The sequence below is a fragment of the Narcine bancroftii genome, chromosome 13, assembly GCF_036971445.1.
Source record: "Narcine bancroftii isolate sNarBan1 chromosome 13, sNarBan1.hap1, whole genome shotgun sequence".
In the NCBI taxonomy this organism is placed as follows: Eukaryota; Metazoa; Chordata; class Chondrichthyes; order Torpediniformes; family Narcinidae; genus Narcine; species Narcine bancroftii.
Window position 1 is genome coordinate 13,068,750 of NC_091481.1, and position 24,671 is coordinate 13,093,420.

General features: G+C 38.6%; 1 protein-coding gene across 35 annotated transcripts in view; it reads right to left on the reverse strand.

Annotated features, from left to right (window-relative positions):
- The window catches only part of shank3a (SH3 and multiple ankyrin repeat domains 3a), a 651,448-nt gene that overhangs the window by 152,822 nt on the left and 473,955 nt on the right, over positions 1 to 24,671 (reverse strand). For 34 of the 35 annotated variants that reach the window (XR_011348059.1, XR_011348061.1, XR_011348060.1 and 31 more), the window contains one exon: positions 3,421 to 3,496. Coding sequence is in view for 32 of the 35 variants with exons in the window: in XM_069908797.1 (XP_069764898.1) it covers positions 3,421 to 3,496 (76 nt within the window). In the remaining 3 variants the exon portion in view is untranslated. The remainder of the gene's footprint in view (positions 1 to 3,420; positions 3,497 to 24,671) is intronic. The other variant, XM_069908788.1, reaches the window with a different exon arrangement.

Below are 24,671 nucleotides of genomic sequence, written 5' to 3' on the forward strand. Positions count from 1 at the left end.
TTGTTTTGTGCTCTAGTTAATTTCCTATTGACAAATCCAGCAGTTATTCATCTTATTTTAAGTTTATTTTCCAAGAAGAGAAAAGTATTGTGCATACTGTAATAATTCAATGCATTAAAATCTTTCACTGTCTAACTCTATTTTAGTAGAGTTTAAATTTGTATCTTAAGGTGGAAAGTCTTTGAAGCATTAAATGGAAGTGGAGTAAAACAGAAAAGTCTGCAGACACTGTGATTGAAGTGAAAACACAATGCTGGAGAAACTCAGTAGGTTAAACAGTGTACTTTATGGAGCAAAGGGACCTTGAGCCCTTCATCAAGGTTTGACAAAATGTAGGCAGGCACCCAAACAAAAAGGGGGCAGGAGAAGAACACAGTCCCACAAGCAGGAGGTAATAGGTGGTTAAAGGAGGGAGGGCATATGACACAGGGGGAGGGAGGATCACACTGTGAATGGAGAGGGAAGGGGGTGGAGAGCTGGAGGACAGAGGGAATGGGAAGGGAGGGAGAATGGGGAGTAGGCTAGCAGAAATAGGAGTAATTGATGTTAATGCCATCGGGTTGGAGAGAGTGCAGACAGAAAATTAGGTGTTGCTCCTCCAATTCATGAGTGGTCTTGATTTGACAGTACACGAGGCCATGGATAATCATGTTAGCATGAGAGTGGGGCACAAAATTGAAATGGTTGGCCACTGGGAGGCCTCATCACTGCTGTGGACAGAGCAAAGGTGCTCAGTGAAGTGATCTCCCCATCTGTATCTAGTCTCTCTGATGGAGAGAAGACCATAACTGGATGCAGTAGATAACTCCAGCAGATACCTAAGCGACGTGTTGCTTCACTTGAAAGGTTGTTTGGGGCCCTGAATGGTAGTAAGGGAGAAGGCGTGGGCACAAGTGTGGCACCATGTGGTCGCGGGGAAGGTGCCAAGGGGGAGATTAATGGGAATGGATGGGGTGTTACCAAGGGAGGTGGAAGGGAAGAGGAGGGGGGTGACATGTCTAGTGGTGGAATCATGTTGTAGGTGGCAGAAATTAGAGGAAAATGTGTTGGATTCAGAAGCTGGTAATGTGGTAAATGAGGCCAAGGGGAATCCTGTTTTTGTTGTGTCTAGGAGCAGTAGTAGGGGTCAGGGCAGATGAGAAGGAAATAGAGAAGTGGGTAAGGGCTGAATTGATGGTGGTGGAGGGAAAGCCACATTTTTGGAAGAAGAAGGACATTTCAGATGAACTGGACTGGAAATCCTCAATTTGGGAACAGATACGCCAGAGACAGATAAATTGAGAGAAAGGAATAGAATTCTTGCAGGGAACTGGGTGTGAAGAAGTATAGTGGAGATAGTTGTGAGAGTTGGCAGGTTTATGAAAAATGTCTGTGGAAAACTTGTCTCCCAAGATGAAGACAAATAGATCAGGAAAGGGGGGAGATGGACCAAATGGAATTAAAGGGAAGTGCTAAATTTCATTTGCCTGGTTCTGTTGACTTATCATGCTTCCTGTACAACAATGCAAGTCGATTTCAAATGCATAATGCATTAGTTGGCCTTCTAGAAAACCTGCAAAAGATGCCAAGCACAGTGGAGTCCTCCACTTGCCTCTTGGAGGGACAACAGAAGTAGGAGGCCATATTTATCAGATCAGAAGTGTTGGCCTTTTCTGCCAGCAGGTTACTGCACAGTCGATTTGAAAGATTAATGTTGTAGTTTTCAACACAGGTGCTAAAAGCATGCATACAGCAGTGGAAGTTAAGATTATTAAAACTCCAATCATAGGGAGTTCCTTTCATGGATCTGGATCAGATGATTGGCGTGAGTCTTAAGTGATAGCAATCATATGATCTGCCTCTGCCAGATTGTTAGCCTATAGAATGTTTTGTTTCAAGAAAGCAGGGTAGTTCTGTGCAACATAAATATGTAGTCCTCCATCATCACAAACACTGTTGGAGGTGGTGTATGGCTTCTCAGAGGAAAGCAGCAACTTTGTGGAATTATAATTGGTAAGAATAAAGCCTACATATCTTGAAGTGAGTCATGGTCCATATTATAATTAATTACATAAGTAGGGAATCTGGGTCCTTCCAAAGGAATTTAGGGAGTTAATTAAAAGAAGAAAATCGGCACCTCTTGGATTGTATTTTTAGAATTACTCTCTGTGCCACATGCTCTTAAATATAGAAATAGGAGGATAGGACAGATGAATGCAAGGCTATAGAATATGCAGGAATGAAGACTTTAGGCTATTAGATCATTGAGATGGTTTCTTTGGCAAGGTGACCTGAACTGGTACAAACAACAAAACATGGTTTTAGGAACAAGAGAACTGGCAGTCAATGTTCTCAGGTATAGAAGTTTCAAGCAATGACAAAGTGGGGTACAATATAAAAGATTTTGGACTGCTGATCAAGGAGAGCATTATGGCAGTACTTAGGGAGGATATCCTTGAGAAGTCAGCCAATGTAGATATAAAGGAAAGAGTTTAGAAATAAGAAAGGGGCAGTCTCTCTTAGTGGGTTATGATAGAGATCTCCCAATAGTTAGCAAGAGTTACAAGAACATATTTGTCAGCAAATAATGATATAAAATAAATAGGAATGAAACAGTAGGATGAGGAATTTATAAAATGCTACCAAAAGGATTTTCTAAACCAACCTATAATGCCCTAATAGAGAAAGGGCTTACCTTTGAGAATGAAACTGGGTAAGTGATTGAAATTCTGTCGAGGCATACTTTGGAAACAGTGACTAAAGATTATCATGTAAAAAGATAATATGACCTTGAGTTAGAACCCTAAACTGGGAGAAGAGAGATTTCAATAATGTAAGGCATAACCTCGTAGAGGTAGATTCAGAGCAGCTGCTAGGGAGTGATGGCAAGGTGGAGTTTAGGGGAGGGTTAGATTTCACCAGTGGCATGATGTGTTAATACTTAAACTGTGGGAAGAAATAAATTACTTATGCTGTAAAAACAACTGGAAATTTACTGCATTTGATGCTAATGGAAATTTACCTGCCCTATTGTTGTAGTTGATGGGTTGTATTACCACATTCTCACCTTCTTGGATCAATATACAGTAAAATTCTGATAATCAGGTATCTATAATTGCTTGAAGATCCTGATGGTTTGACATCTGGTTCACTCTCCTTTTAAACTCACCAGGGCCCTATTTTCCATGTTCCCTTTACATTCCCTGGGTTCCCTTTATATTTCCTGGGTTCTATGGAATGTTACCATCTTTAAAAAATGAATTAAAAGTGTTTTATGGTCTTCATAGAGTTTATGTACAACATCACCAAAATCCAGAAGATGCCAGACTGACAGAGATTTTTCCATAACACAAACATTGCATCAGTCTGCTCTGAAGGAAATCCCATCAGGATCATTCTTTCACTTTGGCCAATACAGAAAAAGCTCATGAAAACTCTTACCTATGAGAAGAAAAGTTATCATAGGATCCAACAGTGTAATGCCTGAAGAGTCGCTTTGTCCTGTCTTCACGAGTTTCTGAAAAAAAGTTGAAGACTTAAATTGGGAAAGGAACAGTGGGAAGCAAAGAAACAGTGAAGTATAACAATGAGAATATTAACACAGAAAGCTTTCATAATATTTCAGCAGTCAGCACATGTACCAAAGAGAAAGGGAGAAAGTAGTCTCCAAAATAAAACTCACAGGCTGAAAGGTCTGCACAATGAAAGAACAAGAATGAGAAATACAACACACTGAAACAAAAAGAAAACATACCAATGATATAGAAGAGCAAAAAAATAAAAAAAGAGGGGAAAAATAAAGGCCAATAGATTGAGTAAATAGAGGCAAAAAGGAGAAAATAGATACCATAATGAAAAGAACAAAAGTAGTCAATAAAAGGAAGACAGGAAAAATATGGTGAATAGAGAAAATGGTAATGAACAGCACAGTAACAGAGATAAACTGGAGAGATGGGTATTTGGTGGTTGGCATTGCCAAAGGGCACATTTGTGTGCTTTATAACCAGGATTTCATGAGATTCAGATTGTGCACTGCAAGAAAGATAGCACAATGACATACAGGAACAGAGAGAAACACAAAGAAATGGAAAAAAGTATGTAGTAGCAAAGTTAAACATTACTCTGAAGTAATATTAAATGCAGTACACAATTTCTTTTCCTTTTCTTTTATCCAAATTTTTACAGTACTATTCTGCAAAGAAAGATATCTTGTCAGTTTCAGGAGGTTATATATCATTCTATTTGATATTTATTGAACCAGGATATAATCCTTTCATTCCATCAAAAGCTTACATCAGGGATTTGGAATTCCACGAGGGAAATATGATCTTATTTTGCACATGTTTAAAAAGTCATGGAAATTCCCTGAGAAGTATATCCTAAAGATTTGGTCTAAGGCAACTGAAAGAATTCTCATTGCATTAGTGAATCAAGACAATTTTATCTTTAGTAACTATTTTTGAGGGATTGGATCAGCTAAGTGCCAGTCAGGGGTTTAAAATGAGTTCAACATCACTGTATTTCCTTAGCTTGATTCCAAGAACACAAGAAGAAGCAGTAATAGGCCATTTATTTCCTCATGACTGCTCCACCATTCAATAAGATCTTTTAGGAGTAATTTCTTTCTCTTCAAGTTCCTGGGAATCCTCCTTCTTCAGTAAAAGTGGTTTCCTCTCCACTGCTATCAATGCAGCCTCACTTGCAACTGCCAGGGTGGAGCATCATGCGATTGGAGGAACAGGTCCTTATCTTGGCAGTCTCAACATTGACCTCAAATTCCAGTAACAACTCCCCCCCCTTGTTTTCCTGACCAACTCTCCCCACCAGTTGCTTTCTTTTGCCTTTTTCTCCCTCACTCTCTCTACCTGCCCATCACCACACCCTTCTCCACCTATTCACCCCTTTCCCTTCCTTCCTCTGAGTGCCTCTTCTTCCTGTCACCTCCAGCTTCTTACTTTTTTCCTGCATTCTTTCTCACTCCCACGTGTGTTCACCTTTCACCTGCCAACCTGTGCTCCTCCCCATTTTTTATTTAGGCATATAACTATTTCTTGCTACAACTAATTAAGGGTTTTGGCCCATGTGATAGTACAGATCTATCACCAATGTACATAGTGTATATAGTTACTGTATCTAGACTGTGCTTACAGCGATTGGCTGAGAGCTAAGCCACACCTATTGTTTGGGCCTTAAAGGGTTGTGTCCCTAGCCAGGTCGGATCATTCCGGACTGGTCGGCCACCTGTGAAAAGCTCCGGTCTTTTGCTAATAAAAGCCTTGGTTTGGATCAACAAGTCTTTGGTTCTTTCGACGAGCTCTACAGCCCAAAACAATGACTATCTATTGCCTCCCATAGATTCTGCCTGACCCACTGTATTCCTCCAGCATTTTGGGTGCTGTTACATAATCAATAAATCTGCTTATGTGTTTGCCCAGCTGATACCAGGCATAATGACTGGTCCAGCCAAACACTTCATTTAAAGGCAATGCACAAACAAATGACTTGGAGAAAGATTGCAACCAAAAGCTGTGGACATTTCATTGCAGTTGGCCCAAGTCCTCTTGCTAAATATTGCAACAAAAAAAATTTGGAACATTATCTGATATGTTAAATTATTTTAAAAGAACAGACATGTCTCACTCCTCCAATACATCATCAATAAATGCACTGCCAGGGTGGTCATGAGCAGTAATGAGGAGTACATCTCAATTCAATCTCAGAGCAGAACATCATTCATGAAATCCCACTGGAAGTACATGGTAGTCAGTGAGGACAAAGTTGTTAATATTCACAATTATGAAGAATTACGTCTTTGATCACTGAGATCTACAGGGGTGGGTGGTGGTATGAGTGAGAGAAAGAGAGAGAGAGAAAGAACAAAACTAAAGATATGTATATGAACGCATTGAAATATGTTTGCAGACAGAATGAGAGATGATACAGTCTAGTACAGTTGGCACCTCTTTAAGGAAGTAGCATAGAAATTCTACAATATCTAAAAAGTGCTTAGCTTTTTTTCAGTTTTAAATGGTGTTCTTAACTGGAGGTCCATATGACACAATATCGGTTGTACATGACTATTCAATTGTAGTTGATAGACCCAAGGTGAACATATTGTGATATTGTGAAAATATCATGCTGTGATGATATGGAGAGTCTGCAGAGATATAAAAGTGAGTGGGCAAGGGTCAAGCAGATGGGGTACAATGTTAGAAAGTGTGAAGTTATCCACTTTGGAAAGAAAAATAAAAAGATCAGATTATTATTTAATCTGATTAAATTCAGGGTAGTAGATTTAGGATGGAGAAGGAACAGCTTTTCCTTGAGGGTGGTGAAGCTATGGAATTTGATGCCCATTGAAGCAGTGGAGGCTATCTTAGTAAATTCTTCTTCTTCTTTGGCTTGGCTTCGCGGACGAAGATTTATGGAGGGGGTAAATGTCCACGTCAGCTGCAGGCTCGTTTGTGGCTGACAAGTCCGATGCGGGACAGGCAGACACGGTTAAATTGTGCATTAAAAAAGGTAAAATGCACCAAAGCTTATGAATAGCCAAAGCAGGAGAAAGAGATCCTGCACTGGTATTTTGAAGATACCAGAAGCATCAATGGCTGTAGTCCAAATCAATAGTTTAGCAAACAAATTTAGAAGTGTGACATCATAGAAAAGCAATGAGATTGGTGAGCATTGTGTCTATTTTTTCTCTATCATAAAGGGAGTCCACTCTAAATATTATAACCAAGGTGGACTACAACATTTGGATTTCTATATGTCCTTAACCCTGACAGCTGCATTAAGGACTATATCCTATCATATCTTGCCTATTTAAGCATGTGTCTAAATTACTCTTAGACAAGCAGAGTATTAACCACTCCATGTAAAAATTAACTCAATCCTCAGATCCCCTAATAAACTTAAACCTAGGCACTTTTGTTTTCAATACAGTGTAGAACTGAGTCTCCATGGTCCTCCAGAGCATAGAATTCAAAAGACACTACATCCTGTGTGTAGAAATTTATTATCACTTCAACAATGAATGGATGATTTATTTTTTTGAGACAGTAACTCTTGGTTCTTGACACTCAACAGGGAAAACATCAACTCTGCATATACCCTGACAAGCTCCTTAAGAAATGTATCATCTGCTTAATCTCTCCTCATAGAACAATCCTCCTCTCCCAGGAATCAATTGGGTGAACATACACTGTACTCCCTCTATGATAGTTAGCATGTGAGGCTTTGTGGGGGGAAGGTTGTGCCTCACGAGTCTACTTGAGATTTTTGAGGAGGTAACAAAAGAAATTGATGGAGGTAGGGTGATAGATATGATATATATGGATTTTAGTAAAGCATTTGACTCATTAATAATGTAATGAGGCATGGGATCCAAGGAAACTTGGCTGCGTGGATTAAAAATTGGCTTGCCTGTAGAAAGCAGAGAGTAGTAGTGGACTGAAAGTATTCTGCCTAGGGCAGGGGTGTCAAACACAAATTCACGGAGGGCCAAAATTAAAAACTTGGACTAAGTCGAGGGCCGAACTAAATATTTATTGAAAATTTTCAACAACATCTGCATGTTTTCTCTTCTTTCAACATATGTAATGTTAAACTTTAGGATATAACTTTAGGAGGATAATGTTACAGGTCAGGAGTGGGTAGCTCAAGTTCACCCTTTGCTTGACCTGAGGGAATCATATTTGGTCCCTGTGGAGATGTAGTCAGCATTCACAGGCTGTGTCCATTTTGGCCGGCATCAGGACTCAGCATTTCCTGCTCACTCCTCAGGCACTAGGCCTCTATTCACCCTCGACCCACCATCCCTCTACCTGACCAGTCCTTTACCCAACCTCTACTCACCCCTCACTCCACTCGCTCTGCCTCTACCCACCCCATCCTATACACGCCCCTCTACTGCCTCTCCCCTCAACCTGTTCCTCCCTCTACCCGTCTCTCTCCCTCTAATCACCCCTCCCCTACTCGCCCTGCCCCTCCCCTTTTTACCTCCCTATCCACCCCTCCTTCTACTCATCCCTCCCTCTAAATGCCCCTCGCACCACCATAACTTCCCCTGCCCATTACTCCTCACCTACACCCTCTGCCCACCCCTGCTTACCCACCCACTCAGGCCTAGCGCGCTGCCGATCAGCCTTTGCGGACAGCCACCATCTCTCTTTTCACGTGCAGGGCCGAACCAGCCGTCCCTGGGGTCCACGCGGGTGCAAGCGCTGAAGGCCGTGGCGACTGGGAGAAGTGCGCTCGCACTGTGGAAGGGCCGTCTGGTGCCAGTCGCACGGGGCTCGCGCTGCCCGGGGGCCGTGTGCAGCCTGCCATGTCCGTCACGCCGACAGGAAATCACAGGCGCTTGCCTATCCGCCGCACCACTCAACAGGTGGGAGAAGTGACTGGTTGTGTGGGGAGCCTTCCAACTAGCTTGCCGGCTGATGACATCGACAGATTTCTCGTGTTACAATTTCTCGTGTTACAATGGGGAAGGATGTGCAATGAAGGGGGAGGATGGTGGGGGTGACATTACCAAAAAACAGCATCAGCTCTCGCTGCAGGGCGGGCCACCTCTAATACATTTTTGAAATGATCTTGCGGGCCAAATATAAATATATCGCGGGCCAGAGTTTGACATGTGTGGCCTAGGGTCAGTAACTAGTGGAGTTCTGTTCTGGGAGCCATGCTCTTTATGATTTTTACAAATGACAGATGAAGAAGTGGAAGTATGGGTTAGTAAGTTTGCAGATGATATGAAGATTGGAGTTGTGGATAGTGTTATAAGATTGCTGTAGATTAAAAAAAGCATATAGACGGGAAGAAGATTTGAGCGGAAAAGTGGATGTCCAGATAAGTGTGAGGTGATGCACTTTAGAAGGTCAAACCTGAAGGCTGAATACAGGATTAATGGTTGGATACTTAACAGTGTGGAGGAACAGAGGGACCTTGGGGTCCAAATCCATATATCTCTCAAGGTTGCCATTCAGGTTGATAGGATGGTTAAGAAGTCCTATGAGAAGCTAGGCTTCATTAGTTGGGGGATTGGGTTCAAGAGTCGAGAGGTCTACAAGATTCTGAGAGGCATTGATAAGGTAGCAGTCAGTGCCTTTTTCGCAGGGTGGGAGTAGCAAACACCAGAGGACATCTGTAGAAAGTGAAGGGAAGAAAGTTTAGGGGAAACATCAGGGGTAAGTTTGTTTACACAGAGGGTTGTGAATGCCTGGAACGCCTGGAGGCTGAAATATTAGGGGCATTTAAGAGACTCTTGGACAGGCACATGGATGAAAGGGTTTTAATAGGAATGGTTTAGTATTTTTTGGTAGGAATATATTGGTCAGCACAACATCAAGGGCTGTAATGTTCTATATGTATATTCTTCTCAATAACAGACCTTGACACACAATTCCAAATGCCATCTCAACAAAACTAAATATAAATTGGAGCAGGATGTCTGTTCTTGAATGCTGATATACTGAAACAGTGGTTAAGAGCACTGGATACAGCTACAGCTATGTGGACTAGGGTAGTCACTAGATTAACTGCAACAGTCCAAGGAGCAAAAGAACTGAAGAACAATAGAGACTTTTGCAGTGTTCCCAGAATATACCAATGAAATGTCAACCTAAATTAATAATGAACTCTGCATAGATTTATAATAGGTAAAAGATCCATCTGAATCTAGTATACAGACCACTGAATGAGCATGTAGAGGGCATCTTTACTGTGACCAGAGCTCTATAAAGCCACTATACTTTCTTTCCTCGCAATGATTTTTATAAAATCAAATAAGCTCAAAATAGATTGAATTTTTAACAAGTTAAACCAGCAATGCCTGTCAGCATTCTGTGGGATCTATTGATTTCTCAGACAATGAAATGCCTGCAATTGAAATTCCATTTCTTCTACCCATTTGTAGAAGTAGTTCTCTTTTTGGGCTGATGATGTACATCCTTTCCATTTCTATTATTAGACACAAGCCTGAACGTTCATTGTCCAAGGACTGTGCTTTAAGTCTGGCACACAGATAAAACCAAAAGTCAAGTGATTGATGCCCATTTGAAATGGAAAGGATTGGTCATTTATCAATCTAAATGTAACTATAAAAGCAACATTTTCAATTTGTGAGTATCCCTTTGCAAATTATAGCTTGAAATAGCTTTTGAATATCAAAGGGATTTCAGTCATAAATAATAGGATATTCTGGGGAGATATGGGAATGAGTTACAGTTAGATCAGATTTTAATATACTCCTGACGAAAAGGAAAAAAAAATCAAAGCAAAGTGGGAAACTTCCAAATTGCAGATGTGAATTGATTGACATTGCATTTCAGTGGTGCAGCACAGAATATGTGTTGGGAGAAATACATCCTCTCATTCAATAACTTTATTTTAGCAGTTATGTTAATAGATTTTAAAATGCTCAATATTTCAAGATTCAGATCATTTTGTTCACTGATTAATGTTTAAAGATTAGTTTCCCTCAACATTTAAACTAGTTTTATTTATCCATGTTTTAATGGCAAGATTGTGTAATAATTGACTAATTTAATAATTGAACCCATTACTGATCCAGGTTAATATCTGGACTTTCCATTAATCTGGTTTAATAATCAGATGAGTTCAATAAATCTATTTATTGATCAGATTCAGTCAGCAATTGTTCCACCTCAATAAGGATTCTGAAAGGAATTGAATCAACAATTGATTGGATTAGGCATACAAAAACTGACATAGTTTCATTTAACCAGTTTGTGAATTCAAAATATAATGATACGAAATTTATTTGATGAAATTTAAATTCAATCTATTAGCTAAAATAATCGGATTCCTTCAACAGTTTAACATGCAATGCTTGGAAATGTTCATGTACTAATCTATCTTAAATTCTGAATTCTTGCAATTAAAGGCTTACTTCTCCTTTGGCTAATTTAACATCTGATTTGTTTAATTGAAACTTTATAAAAATGTATTTAATTGATCCACTATTGATTCACAGTTTGCAGTTATTTACCTTTTAATATATTTTCATTTAATGTATCTGGGATGACAATTTAGCTCAAATCAATACCACATCCCATTTAATAATTGGAATTGCTATCAAGATCAATAATTGATCTTGTTTATTAGGTTCCATTTTATGATTCAACTGATAATTGGTCCTATTTTTATTAGTTCAACAATTGGATTAAATTAATACCATATTTAGTTTTGACCACTTGCCAATATGTATGAGACCTCTTAGGAATTAACCCATCTTTTGAATTAATTCTGTAATTGACCCAGTTTACTTGTTTGAAATGAAATGATCTAGTTTAACTAGATAAGGGAGAATCACAAAAGATTATGTAAGTACATTAATAGCAAAAGGATAGCTGGCCAGAGAGAAGGGTTCCTTAAGGATCAGTATGGTGATCAATTAGTGGAATCTCAGGAAATGGGTGAGGTTTAAATGAATACTTCTTGTCTGTTTTTACTGTGGAGAAGGACATGGAAGTTTGCAAATAAATGTTGATATCTGGGACCATATCAACATTAGACATTGTGGTTTTGAAAAGCAGTAAGGTGGATAAATCTCTGGGGACTTGCTGGGTGTATTCTAAGATATGGGAAGTAGAGGAGGAAATTGTTGGGGTTTGAGCATGGATCTGTGCATCTTTATTAGGCACAGGCGAATAACCAGAGGCTGGATAATAACGTGTGCTTTTATTCAGCAAAGGGAACAGGGATACACTAGAATTACAGCCTTGCATCACTAGTGTGAAAGTTACTGGAGTAAATTTTGAGGGATAGAATTTATTTACTTTGGGGGGGGGGAAAGGAGTACTTTCTGCATGATTGAGGATAGTAGGCATAGCTTTGTACAGTATATGGAACATTGTGTTTCATGAATTTTATTTTTATTTTTAAAGAGATGAACATAAGGTTTGTGAAGGCAAGGTGGCAGATGCTGTCTACTTACACGGTAGGCTGGTCTAGAAATTAAAAATTAAAAACATAAGGGGCCTAGGGTGAGTTAGCAAATTAGGTATAAAATGAGCTGGCTGTTAAGGTGGAGGGTTTTTTTCCCCAGATGGGGAGGCCTCTAACCCAAGTTCAAATGTATTTTCTGATGTGTACAACTTGAGATACTTTATCCTGTGGGTCAGGAAGAAAATCTAATTATTGATAACTGTGAACTGTACTTACAATTAGTACAATTATTACTTGCTCAATTTAGTAGTTTTTCTGGTTATAAATTGAACCTCAATAAAAGTGAGCTTCTTCAATTAAATATGCATGTTCCAATCTATGAACAATCTCCATTTAGATTGGTTACTAATCATTTTGCTTATTGTGTCAAAATCACTAAGAACCATAAGGATTTATTTAAAGTTAACTTTTTACCCTTAATTGACCATGTTAAACAATTGTTTACTAAATGGTCTTTGTCCTTATCATTTGATTGGTCAAATTAATGCAGTTCAAATGATTATTTTATCTAAATTCTTGTACCTATTTCAAGTGGTTCCAACCTTCATCCCTAAGTCTATTTTTTAATATTATTGATTCTGGAATTTCTTCACATATATGGCAGAATAAGAACCCTAGGTTAAGTAAGAAATATTCACAAAAATTTAAAAATATGGCAGTATGGCATTGCCTAATTTAAGATTCTAGTATTGGGCAATTAACATTCGGTATATAATTTTCTGGACGCAAAATTTAGATGAAATTCAATGTCCATGAGTCTTGAGCATGGGTTTGTGCAGGGGTTCTCATTGGACTCTATTTTAGAGGGGTTGTTCCCCTTTGCATTCACTAAATTGAATAAACAAACGATGAATCTAATAATTAAACATTCAATACAAATATGTTTTTAATTTTGTAAATTTTTTGGATTGAACAAATTTAGCTTGTTAAGTCATTTTATCTAATTTTTTTTTTCTTCCAACCATCTAGAATTAATCAAGCTTTTATTTTATGGAATACAAAGGGAATAATAAGTTTTCATGATTTATTTATGGATAACTGTCTCATGTCTTTTGAGGAGTTGAATAATAAATATATTTGCCTAGATCACATTTTTTAAGATTTCTACAGATTAGGAACTTTTTGAATGTTACTTTATCTACTTTACTGATATCACATCAGACTGAAGTTACAGATAAAATTTTATGTTTAAAACCCTTTTCAGAAGAGTTTAATAGCAACAATTTATGATTTGATCCTGAAAATGTATCGTGATTTCTGACAAAATTAAGAATGAGTGGGAAACAGAACTTCAGATACCTTTACCTATAGAAACATGGGAGAAAATTCTCAAATTAGTTAGCACTTCTTCAGTGTGTGTTCGACACTCTTTGAAGCAGTTTAAGGTAGTTCATAGGGCCCATATGTCCAAGGACAATCTGCTCTTTTTTTAAAAACTCCCATATAAATCTTATCTGTGACAGATGTAATTCTGAGGTGGGTTCCCTGACACATGTTTTGGTCCTGCCTTCCCTGAAAAAATATTGGAAAGATATTTTGATATTTATTTCAGCAGTTTTGCTCATTGACCTACAACCTCATCTTATTACTGCACTTTTTGGACTACCAGTTCTGTACTTTAGCCACTTATCTGCTTCAGCTTGTTGTGTGATTGCATTTGTTATGTTAATAGCCAGGAGATCTATTCTACTGAAATGGAAAAATCCTAAACCACCTACTATGTTTCAATTGTTCTCCCAAACTATAGCATGTTTAAACATTTTTTAAAAAATTAGAAGTGGTCCTGTTGACACTTCGGTTAAATTTGAAGAATCAAGGAGGCCATTTATTCAATATTTTTAAATGATGCCAGTTGATCCTTTCCGAATCCTTTTCAACATTTTTTTTAGTGTAGAAGAGCGGAATTAACCATAAAATAATTATTTTAATGCTGAAACATGGTAGCCCACCTTCTGTTTTCTATTTTGTTTTGTTTCTTGGTTAGGGGGATATTTTTGTAATTCAAATTTGATTCCTTTTCACATTTAGCCTTTAAGAGATTGGGAGGCTCAGTTTACATATTTTGCTTAATGTCTGTGTTTGTATCTGTTAACTGTTGTTAATGCAATCCTGATCTCTTTGTATCATTCTTATGTTTATTAATCTGAAACTTAATAAAAAGATTGAAAAAGGAAGAGAATGTAGATGGCATGATTAGCAAGTTTGCAGATGACACTAAAATTGGTTGGATAGTGGACACTGAAGAGGGATGCCTAAAGTTGTGATAGTATATTAGACTAATTGAGCAAGTTGAATTTAATTCAAACAAAAGTGTGAAGGGATGCATTTTGTGAAGTTAAATCAGTGCAGGACATCGATAGGGTTGGTCCTGGGGACAGAGGTGTTTTGGTACATGATTTCCCCTCTCAGCTTCACCTTCACTTGCCATTTGCTGTTCCAGATTCCAAACATGTGTTTGTTGTCCATGCAGGTCCCTGTCCCCTTGAAGATGAGCACATCCACGACTGGCACATGTGAATTGAATGTGTGCACTGTAATTGCTTCTTCCTTCTGCATCAGAAGGGTGGAGAGTGGATGCACCTTGAATAGTGAGGGTGGAGCCACATACCCCTTCTCCTGGAACTTCCGAAGCAACATCTGCCATCTAGCTGGGGCCTTGAATATCACGTTGAAGTGAATGTTGCCTATGATATCCTGGAGGCAGTAGATATCCTTTGCCTCCAATTTGAGGTATTCCATCAGGACTTTGCACATGAAGATCTCTCTCTAAGGTCCTTCACTGCCACTTTGACAGTGTCCAGGATTCTGAGTGCTACTGAAGAAGTTTCCTATTGCAGCCATCATCATAGAGCTTGTTGAGGTGGGCTTACATCTAGAAAGGATGTTAGATTGTTCCTGCATCAGCAGAGCAGCTCACATCAGATGAACTCCTGCTCCAAAACATCCTCTCGGGTGGCTTCATCCTTCTTCTGTGCTGTGGCTATAGCTCCCCACTTCTCACAGGTCCAGTTGATGTTCTTTTGATCTTAGCCAAAAGACTGAGAAGTGATACATGCTTCCCTAAAAATGGAAACACTGGGTGGTATATGGCTTGTTTCTCTTCACTGGCTCAGAGTTTACAATAGGTTGCCATGTTAAATTGTACAAAATTTTGCTTAAGCTGATCTTGAAATATTGTGTGCAGGTATGGACACCATTACAAGACAAATGTGATTAAGTTGGAGAGAGTAGAGTGTTACGTCCAGAGGACCCCAAAACCCAGAAGTAATAGAAATTCACCAAGATAAATGGTTACTTATACAAAAGTTGCTTTTAATTTTCTTTAAACATAAAATCAGGATCAAACTTTAACTTATTACTATTAACTTAACCTAACTTAATCCCCTTCTAATTCTAAGCGCATGTGATGAATTTGAGGCTACAGTAGGGTGGTACAATTGTTTCATAACAGGAAAAATCTGGTATCATGCCAAAATACAAAAATTTCACAGAAACTACCAAGAGATCTTGATCATAAAGTAGCAAGTTTTCACCAGTTTATTATACGGAACCGGCAGAAACACCAGTTTGCATGGGCAAATATTGGAAACATGGACAAAACCCCCATGAATTTCGACATGATAGGCAATAGAACAGTGGAATGGAAAGGTGTTAAAACTATGCAAACCAGAACCACGAAAGGACCAGGTTTACCGTGGTGTCATCGTGCATGACTGATGGGACAAAGTTAAGACCCATGGTAATCTTCAAATGCAAAATTAAACTGAAAATGAAATTCCCTGCAGAATTTTTTTTGCATTTTCAATAAGAAGGATGGATGGATGAAAATGATATAAAACTATGGATAGATAATGTGTTGAATAAGCAGCCAGGCAGTTTACGCAAAGAACGGAGTTTGCTGGTTTGGGATATGTTTCATAGCCTAACTGAAAACACTAAAAGTAGATTAACACTACATGATACTTACATGGCAATTATCCCAGATGGTTTATTGCAACCTCTCAATGTCTACTTGAACAAGCCAATCAAAGACCATGTGCGCAAGGAATGGAACACATGGATGTCAAGTGCAGAAAAGTAATTTACAAAAAGTGGGGCAATGTCTGGTGCACCACTTGATATGCTGTGTAACTTTGTGCTCAAGACATGAGATAAAGTTAAGGTAAGGACTGTGATTAAAATCATTTAATAAGTGCAGTATCTCTTGTGTAATTGATGGCACAGAAGATGATTTATTGTGGGACACTGACAATGAATCTGAAACCACCTCATCAGATGCAGGCTGGGACCCATATGATGACTGTTTAATGTGCTTGCTGTCATCTTTGCTTCAAACAATGATAGTGAGTGATTTTAAAGGGTTCTAAATGTGCTGTTGTTTTCAGACAATGTTAATGATTTTCAAGGGTGTCAATTGATTTGTTTTCAAGTTGGAGACACAGTAAAATTTCTTCCACTTTGCTCCATCCTAGAGTAGATGCAGCATATTAAATCCAGAAAAATGGGTTTTTCAAGGGTCAACTTGTACGCAGAATCTGTTTTTCAAGGGTTAACGAACGCTGGATCAGCACAGATTAGATTTTGAGCTGAATTCAAGGTCTTAAAAGTATATCCGGAGTATAAATCGACCCCCATTTTTAAGAGATTTCACAACTCAACTTATACACAGAAATGTACAGTAATTAATCGAGGTTTTTAATTTGTAAAGAAATGTCTTTCGTTTTGAGATGGAATCACTCCTTTGAGTGTTCTTCAATACCTAATTATTTAACCCATTTTCCAAGTCCAATTTAGCCATCTCTGCCTCCTGTCTTCATTCAACTTTTTTCATAATTGTTTTTCTTCCACTTACAATGTCTTAACTTCCACACTACTTCAGGACTTTCCTTTGCAAACTCATTTAATGCAGCATCCTAAAAGACACAATTATATCTCGATTCATACTCTGTCAGTTAGTGTAGCAGCTCTAAGGTGAACAGATTCCAATAATGACTGTTCCTTATTTCTCATTTCCACCCAAAATGGTCTTCATTGTGTTCTGAGTCAAGATCACTCTCATGAATATACTAATCTTGCACTTGTTAAAAGAACCATTCTGAAATTCTATTTTTCTTTCCTTCTATCCTTAAATGCCATTGTATGGTGGCATATTCAGTTTTCAGCCTTGGTCACTTTGCAATCACATCTGTAACAGTTCATGATCAGAGCCATTTATTGTTTTTTGTGCCGCCAATTCCTGTCTCGATATGGAGAATGTTTACATTTTCAAAGAGCCTTCAAATGTGTCTTTATTTTTACCTACTCTGGCTCCATTTGCATGTTTCACTGACTGGTAAAGTACAAAATAGGTTACAGATAAAATAACCATGGAACAGTGACAGGAAGATACAAAGCAAAAGGGTCTCGATAGGAAAACTGTTTTGGCACATCTTCTGGGATATGGTTGTCACATGGCTCAGATACTTGTGAAAGAAATTTGTATTGAGCAAAGGAGCATTTCTCTACATGTACTAACAACCTGATGTAAACCTAATCTTTATAATGTCCTACCCTTACATTGTTGTAATGTATACACAGAGCAACTAATAAATTGGTAAAATTCTAAAAGGGATATGTGTAGACCTCCAGGTATTTGTCAACAAGACTAATCTTCCAGACTTGATCCTCCAATTATAAAATAAACCCTTGTTGTAACCCTTGTATGATCTGTTCTGTGATGTGGGTCAAAGTAGCCTGCTAGATCACCTCTTCCTTTAGATTTTTTTTCTATTCCTCCTAATCTATAGTTGCTCAACATGGAACTAAAAAGGAATAAATCTTCATGCTACAAAAGACACCCAATAATGTTAAGTACTGAACAGGAGGACTGTGATATGCTAATATGCTTAAATCCCTGGGATGGGATTTTGCTCTATGGAGAACACCTACTATTTTTGGTCAGGATTGCTTACAATTGTTTGTCAATTTGGTCAGGGCTGTCTGTCCGTGTTAAGGTGGGGAGCGGGGTGTGGGTTAGATCAGTGACAGAAGAGTACACTGATTTAATAGTTCAGCTTCCGTACCAACCACCATTAAAAGAGTCACTTTTCATTGAATTAATTGTAATACATACGGTTGGGGCTATAAAATTTGTGTTGGCCTACCTATGCTCTTTGACAATTCTACTTCAATTCCATTTTTTTTACATCACCTTGTAGTGTATATTTTTGTTAACAAAGTAGTATTGAACATAGAAGCAGTGAAATTTTGAATTCCCACTCCTGATGCCAGGATCAAATACAGCACAAGTTGGAGACACAGTAAAATTTCTTCCACTTTGCTCCATCCTAGAGTAGATGCAGCTAACTTCCTTTACACAATTCTGTCAAAGTTTAAATTAAATTTTAATTTAGAGATAGAGCATGGTATTAGGCCTTTCCTGATGAAGAGCCTGCCCCGCCCCACCATGTGAGCAACTCGCCTAATAACCCAAATGGGAGGAGGAATCCAATGCAGACTCGGAGGGTGTACGAACTCCTTGCAGACAGTAGCAGGTTTGAACCTGGGTTGCTTGTGCTGTAATTGTGTTATGCTAACTGTACTGCCCTAAACAGTCTTGGGACAGGTATACTTCAGGGTGTTTCCTACTCTGTCTCTGTACTTCAATGAGGAACAGCTCTAAAAACAATACAAATCAATTTTCTGACCAAGATTGTAATGATCTCCCTAAACATAGCATGAAAGACGATTGCTTGAGAAGTAAGTGAAATACAACATTTTAAACCTATCAACAATAAATGTCCCACCAGGTTTGCAAGCATTTGATTCATAGTTGGATTTAAAATTTCATTTCCAAAGCTCTGGGATAAACTGCTTCAATTTTTTTTAAAAAGTTGCCATTTTAACTGAAAATAAGAACAACTGACCACAGTGGTATTTCATTGTGATCCAAATTCTCTTATTGTTTTCTCTTATCTTCCTTTCTTCAGTTTAGAAGAATGAGGGCTGATAATAATGAAAAAAATGGCGGCACTGCCAGAGCTGATGCAGGCTCGTGGAGAGTGTGGAGACACAGTACTCCTCCACAGGGTTCTACCATCCAGCCCAATTACTGACGACTCCTTACAGGTTTTAAACAGCCTGTTAAAGGAGCTTAAGGTAGTTATTTTAAAATCCTGCAACCACAGGGTCTGGGCCCAAGATGGCAGCACCTATGCTTGGCAGCAGCCTTGAAGGTTTGCAGGCTCCGCAGAAGCAGAGGACTGGTGCTGGGGACCAGTAAACAGGGAGACCACCCCCCATTTGAGAAGGAGATGACCAACAGGATAGCGACCACTGCAGTGGATGTGAGGGGCTTTGCAGCTAAAGAACACACAGGCTGTTGGCATCTCAAGACCAGGAATCCATGCAGGCTGATAAAAGGACTCACACCAGGCTGTGGACTCCTGAAAAACGGCTGAAGAGGTACCAGGTATCGGAACTGGGATGCGAGAGGGTTCCAAGAGCACTGAAGGCTTCCTGATCATGTCGGAGGTACAGATCTGGAGCTCAGGTTGCTGATGGTTTGGACTGGTGTCTGTTTGGTTGTGGAGACTGTGGGAGTGAAGGAGGCGAATCCATGGACACGGTGACTCTGGGGGGGGGGGGGGGGGAAATGAGTGTAGATAAATGAGTGTACAGCAGTTCACCATAGAGGGATTCTCTTCTGCTTCTTTATCTCTAACTGTGAGGTACCTGGCAATTTCTGCTGAAAGCAAATCTGTCAGTTTTGTGGCAGACTAAAGCAAATTTCATGCTACATTACAGATGTTTTATTACATGACAATAAAGGAAACTTGAATCTTGAAATATACAAGATCATAAAGGCTAATGGAAGGTGTTGAGATGTTTCTACCTCTGGAAGAACATTGAATGAAGACCATAATCATGAGGTCACTCATTTAAACCCAACGTGCTTTTTTTTAAATAAAAATCTTCTTGTAGGAATGGTGAATATCTGGAATTCTCTGCTTCAAAGAGTTGTGCTCAATAGAAATATTTAAAATGGGCGGATGGCAGTAAATACATTTTTGAAAGATTGGAAGATGACAACTTTAAGGATCTGGCACAGAAGCAGATGAAGTCATGATTATATTGAATAGTGGAACAGGCTTAAGGGGCTAAGTGACCTATTCCTGTTCCTATGTTGTGTTTATCACTGGTTCTTTATTGTCACAGTCTTAATTCGTAGAATTTTCCACACAACAGTACTGTGAAAGTAACTTCACTAGAAGGACTGCAGCTCTTCAGAAAATAGCTCATCAATTCTTAAGGGTTCGGGTTCTTTCTTAAGGATATGCTGATCTTGTCAGCAATGTCCACACGCGCTAATAAATTAAAACAAATTTAACAATGCTGAAAAAATTCAGCAGGTCAAATAGCATATTTTGTATAGTGTATCTTTATCTTTGCTATATAAAGTCCATTATTGACCTGATGAGTTTCTCCAGCATTGTGTTTTTACTTCAATCACGGTGTCTTCAGACTTTTTTGTTTTACTTCTTCCTAAAACAAATTTAACCTATTTTGTAGCTTCTGATTTTGTTGCTTTTGCACTAATTCCTTCATTCACTTGTACCTGCGCGTAATAAATTGCAGTAAACTATTTTTATTGCACAAAGACTGTTCCTATTGCATTTGTACTTTAGTTCTACTGCTCTCATATGTTTTAATATCACATTCCTGTTTAATATACGACCTGTTTTGTTTGAATTTGTGCTCTACTAAAATTTTACTGATACCTTGTTTGCGCCAAATGTTTTTCCTTTATTCTATATTTTGTAGAGAATCCCACCTAAAAATTCTATAGCATGGTATGTTATTCGCTCCCCACAGTTCTATTTTTAAGCTTCTTTAGGAATCCATTCAAACAGTCTAAGTAACAAGTGGATAAAGTGTAAAGCAGCATTAGTGCATTTGTTTCTGTTTTTAAAAAAAGCAATGTTACTTTGCCGCATATTATTCTCATTTAATGAACAATCTCTTCTCAAAGTCAAAAAGTGTGTGTGATGTACCTCATAGTAGAGAGGGAAAGAACATAAGTGGACCCAAAGAGCAGCAAAGATTGGAGGACAAAATCATCAATAGTGGGAGATACATAAATACTATAAGAAGGGGAAGTGAAGGATGTGGTGCACTCGATGAGGAACAGGAAGCAGAGGAGCAGCAAATAGGAAAGAAGGGTGGTTTTAACAGAGGTTCCAGAGGAGGAGGGTTCTGAGGAAGAAGGAGACATCACGCAGAAGAAAAAGGATTCCAAGGACTTAGTAATTGGGGGGGGGGGGGGGGAGAGGAGGAAGAAGTTGTATGGAGAAGAATAGAGATAGAGGGAGACCTAAGGAAGAGATAAAGGAGGATAGAGACCCAAGAAACAGAAGAAGGTGGAAAGAAATGCACAGAGAAGATCCACGGTTCAAGAAAGAATTCCGAGGACATGTCAAAATTAACAGAGGCAATGAGAGCTAAATGAGAAAAGATTGATGCCAACATAAATGAAAATCCATGGTGTTTTTAAAAACATAAACAGTAAAACAATAGCACATGAAAGAGTGGGACAATCAATGACAAAAATGGAAATTTGTAAATTTATTAAGATACTAAATTAATCTTTTGTATCTATCTTCACCAGGAATAAGTGTACTTCCAAAGTAATAATGAAGACACTGGCTATGTTCAAAATTCATAGCAATTGTGGTATTTGAAATGTTTGTTGAACTTTCAAAGTGGGTAAGTTAATAGGGATTCAATTGGATGAAGTCAAGAATTTTGATGGAGAATTGGAGGAAATTGTTGGGTATATTCTATAGGTGGTCTGGGTCACCTCTTTGAAAACAGGTGGTCCCAGAGGGCTAAAGAGTTTGAAATGCTATGCAGTTAGTAGGAGAACCTTTAGAGTTAATAACAAAACAATGCTGGAGAAACTCAGCTGGTCAAACAGTCTACTATTAGCAAAGATAAAGATATATATACCCAAGGTTCCAGGCTTGAGCCTTTAGAGTTAATGTGATGACAAAGTAGGAGGGACAATAAGATTGACAAGGACATGCACATAGATAAAGATTGGATACAAATTAATGGTGAACTAAAAGAAGATGCAACAGTCAGATGAAGGAAAAGTGCAGTCAAGCAGAAAAAAGTAAAAGAGCTATTGAAAAGCAGAGGATCTCAAATAGAGAGATGAAAGAGTGGACAAAAGATAAAGAAAGGGGAAGCATAGAAAAGTTTATAGTTTAATAACATTTTGTTCAACTGATTAAAGACTCACTTCAAAGGAATATGCAAAAACCTCAGTAACCCCAGCAAACACCTACAATTTTGCCATTCTTAATGTCAATTATAGGTTGGCCTATAATGCAGTTTATGGATACCTCAAGTATTTGGAAGAACAGCAGGATGGATTGGGAAGGATTTGCTGGCTTCCACTAGGTGAAATTGGGCATTTCTCCGTGTCTTTTCTCTCCACCCTGAACTACAACAATCGGCAGTTGTGTTAGGCCAAGCAGAGCTGGGAGCTCTAAACTGTAAGTCATTAAGGCTGGTTGGTGGCTGCTCGCGCCTGTTCACTCTCGCATCACAGCTGGTTCTGTGATTCTCCCTTGCACTGCTTTTGGGTATGAACTATTCTCAGGAACAGTACCCTGCCCTAGCCTAGGGACGGCCTGCACACGTTAGTTTGGGGAATACTGTATGTTGGAAATTCTTTGTGAAGTTTGAATTTGAAATACAAATATGCAAGTCTCTAACTATAATTTTGAATGGAACTTCAAAATTACATTTCACACAATGCCTGTTTCAGAAATAATTTTTCAAAAAATACTTAGACTTAAATTGCATGAGAAAAATTCAATTCTCCAAAAGTGCTATATCAATAGCAGTATTTTGGAATGGCCACCACTGTTGCACACTTCATAAAATTTCTCAGCACAGCAGGAGGCTTCTTTGTCCATGATGCCTCCACTAAGTCTCCAACTCTAACATAATGACATTGAAATAGATAGCAGTAATAACTATTCTTTAATAGAGTCCTTTATCTAGTGTTGAAAAGTAGTAGTGGGCAAAGTATTCACAAAGACATCAAGATCTAGGAGGAGGTTACTGAAGGTATATACATTATGATGATAGCTAGATTGGAAATGGGCAGGGTATGGGACAGTCCCAGCAAAAAGGGAGATAGATAGCAAATAAAAGAGATAAGGAGAACAATGACTTAAGTGAGTACTGCCTATTAACATTAAATCAAGCAAGGAACAAGAAGATTTCAGATTTATTGTCAGAGTAAATACATTACATCACATACAATCCTGAGATTATTTTACCTGCAGGTGAGGCAGAATTACCACTTATTGGCAGTGCCAAAAAAAATTGACTCAACAGACACATCTAAACAAATAATTTTTTTTTTAAAAATTGTGCAATAGAGATGGAAAAAAAATCAAAAAACTTCAAAAGTAAGAGTCCTTCAATAAGTCCCAGATTGAACTTTTTGCTGAGGAGTCTGATGGTTGAAGGGTTGCAGCTCTTTCTGAACCATGGTGCAAGACCTGTGGCACGGTAACCTCTTTCCTGATGGTAGCAGTGAGAACAGACTGCGTGTTGGGTGGTGTGGATTCTTGATGACTGCCGCTGCTCTCTGACAGCAGCATTTCCTGTAGATGTTCTTGATCGTGGGGAGGGTTTTGCCTGTGATATACTGGGCTGTGTCCATTGCTTTTTGCAGACCATGATGGAGCTGGTCAGCACACTTTCCATCACACATCTGTAGAAATTTGCCAGGATTTCTGATGTCATACCAAATCACTACAAACTTCTGAGGAAGTAGAGATGCTGCCATGCTTTCTTCATGATGCCATTTGTGTGTTGGGTCCAGGAAAGATCCTCCAAGATGGTGACTCCCAAGAACTTAAACTTGCATACCCTCTGTACCTCTGATCCCCCAATGATCAATGAATAGTACCCTCTGGTTTTGCGTTACTGAAGATAACAGTCAGCCCCTTGGTTTTGGTGACATTGACTGCAAAGTTGTTGTTCGTGCACCATTCAGCCAACTCTTCAATCTCCCTACTGTACTGATTCATCATGCCTTTTTATACAACAGTCATAGGACAACAATATGAAGATTAAAATTTTCAGAATGAGGTACAGTTGGAAGGGCAACCAGTAGAGCTTTAAATGTCAAGTAAAGTTGTATCCTTGCTAAATTAATGACAGTGTGAGTAATTATTTTTGAATTGTTTAAAGTAATTGGCTAAAATGCTGTTTTTTTATTTACCCTCTTTCACAAAACTATCACTGGCAAAAAAATTATGACCTTGCTAATTTTTGTTACCATTTTTCTCAAAATGTTGCACTTTTTTTCTATTTTCTATACTCTGCACTATTTGACATTGTAACACTGCTCCGAATACTGTTGATTGTTAATATTGCACTCACTACCTACTGTATAAGTCGACTTGTCTGTCTACCATGCAAAACAAAGCTTTTTACTGCATCTTGGGATACATATCAATAATCAGTTCAATTCAATGAAGCACCTGCCTTTCCATTCTGTGGGATGGTCCTATTAAAAGTTTAGTGGAAATCTACAGTATATAGTGATTGTAGTTCAAAATTGACAGCTATTAAACCACACTGGAATGTACCAGAGTTGTAAGTTTGCAGAGAAAATCCTTGGGGTTAGGGTGAGGGAAACGTGTCTGTCACAACCAGAA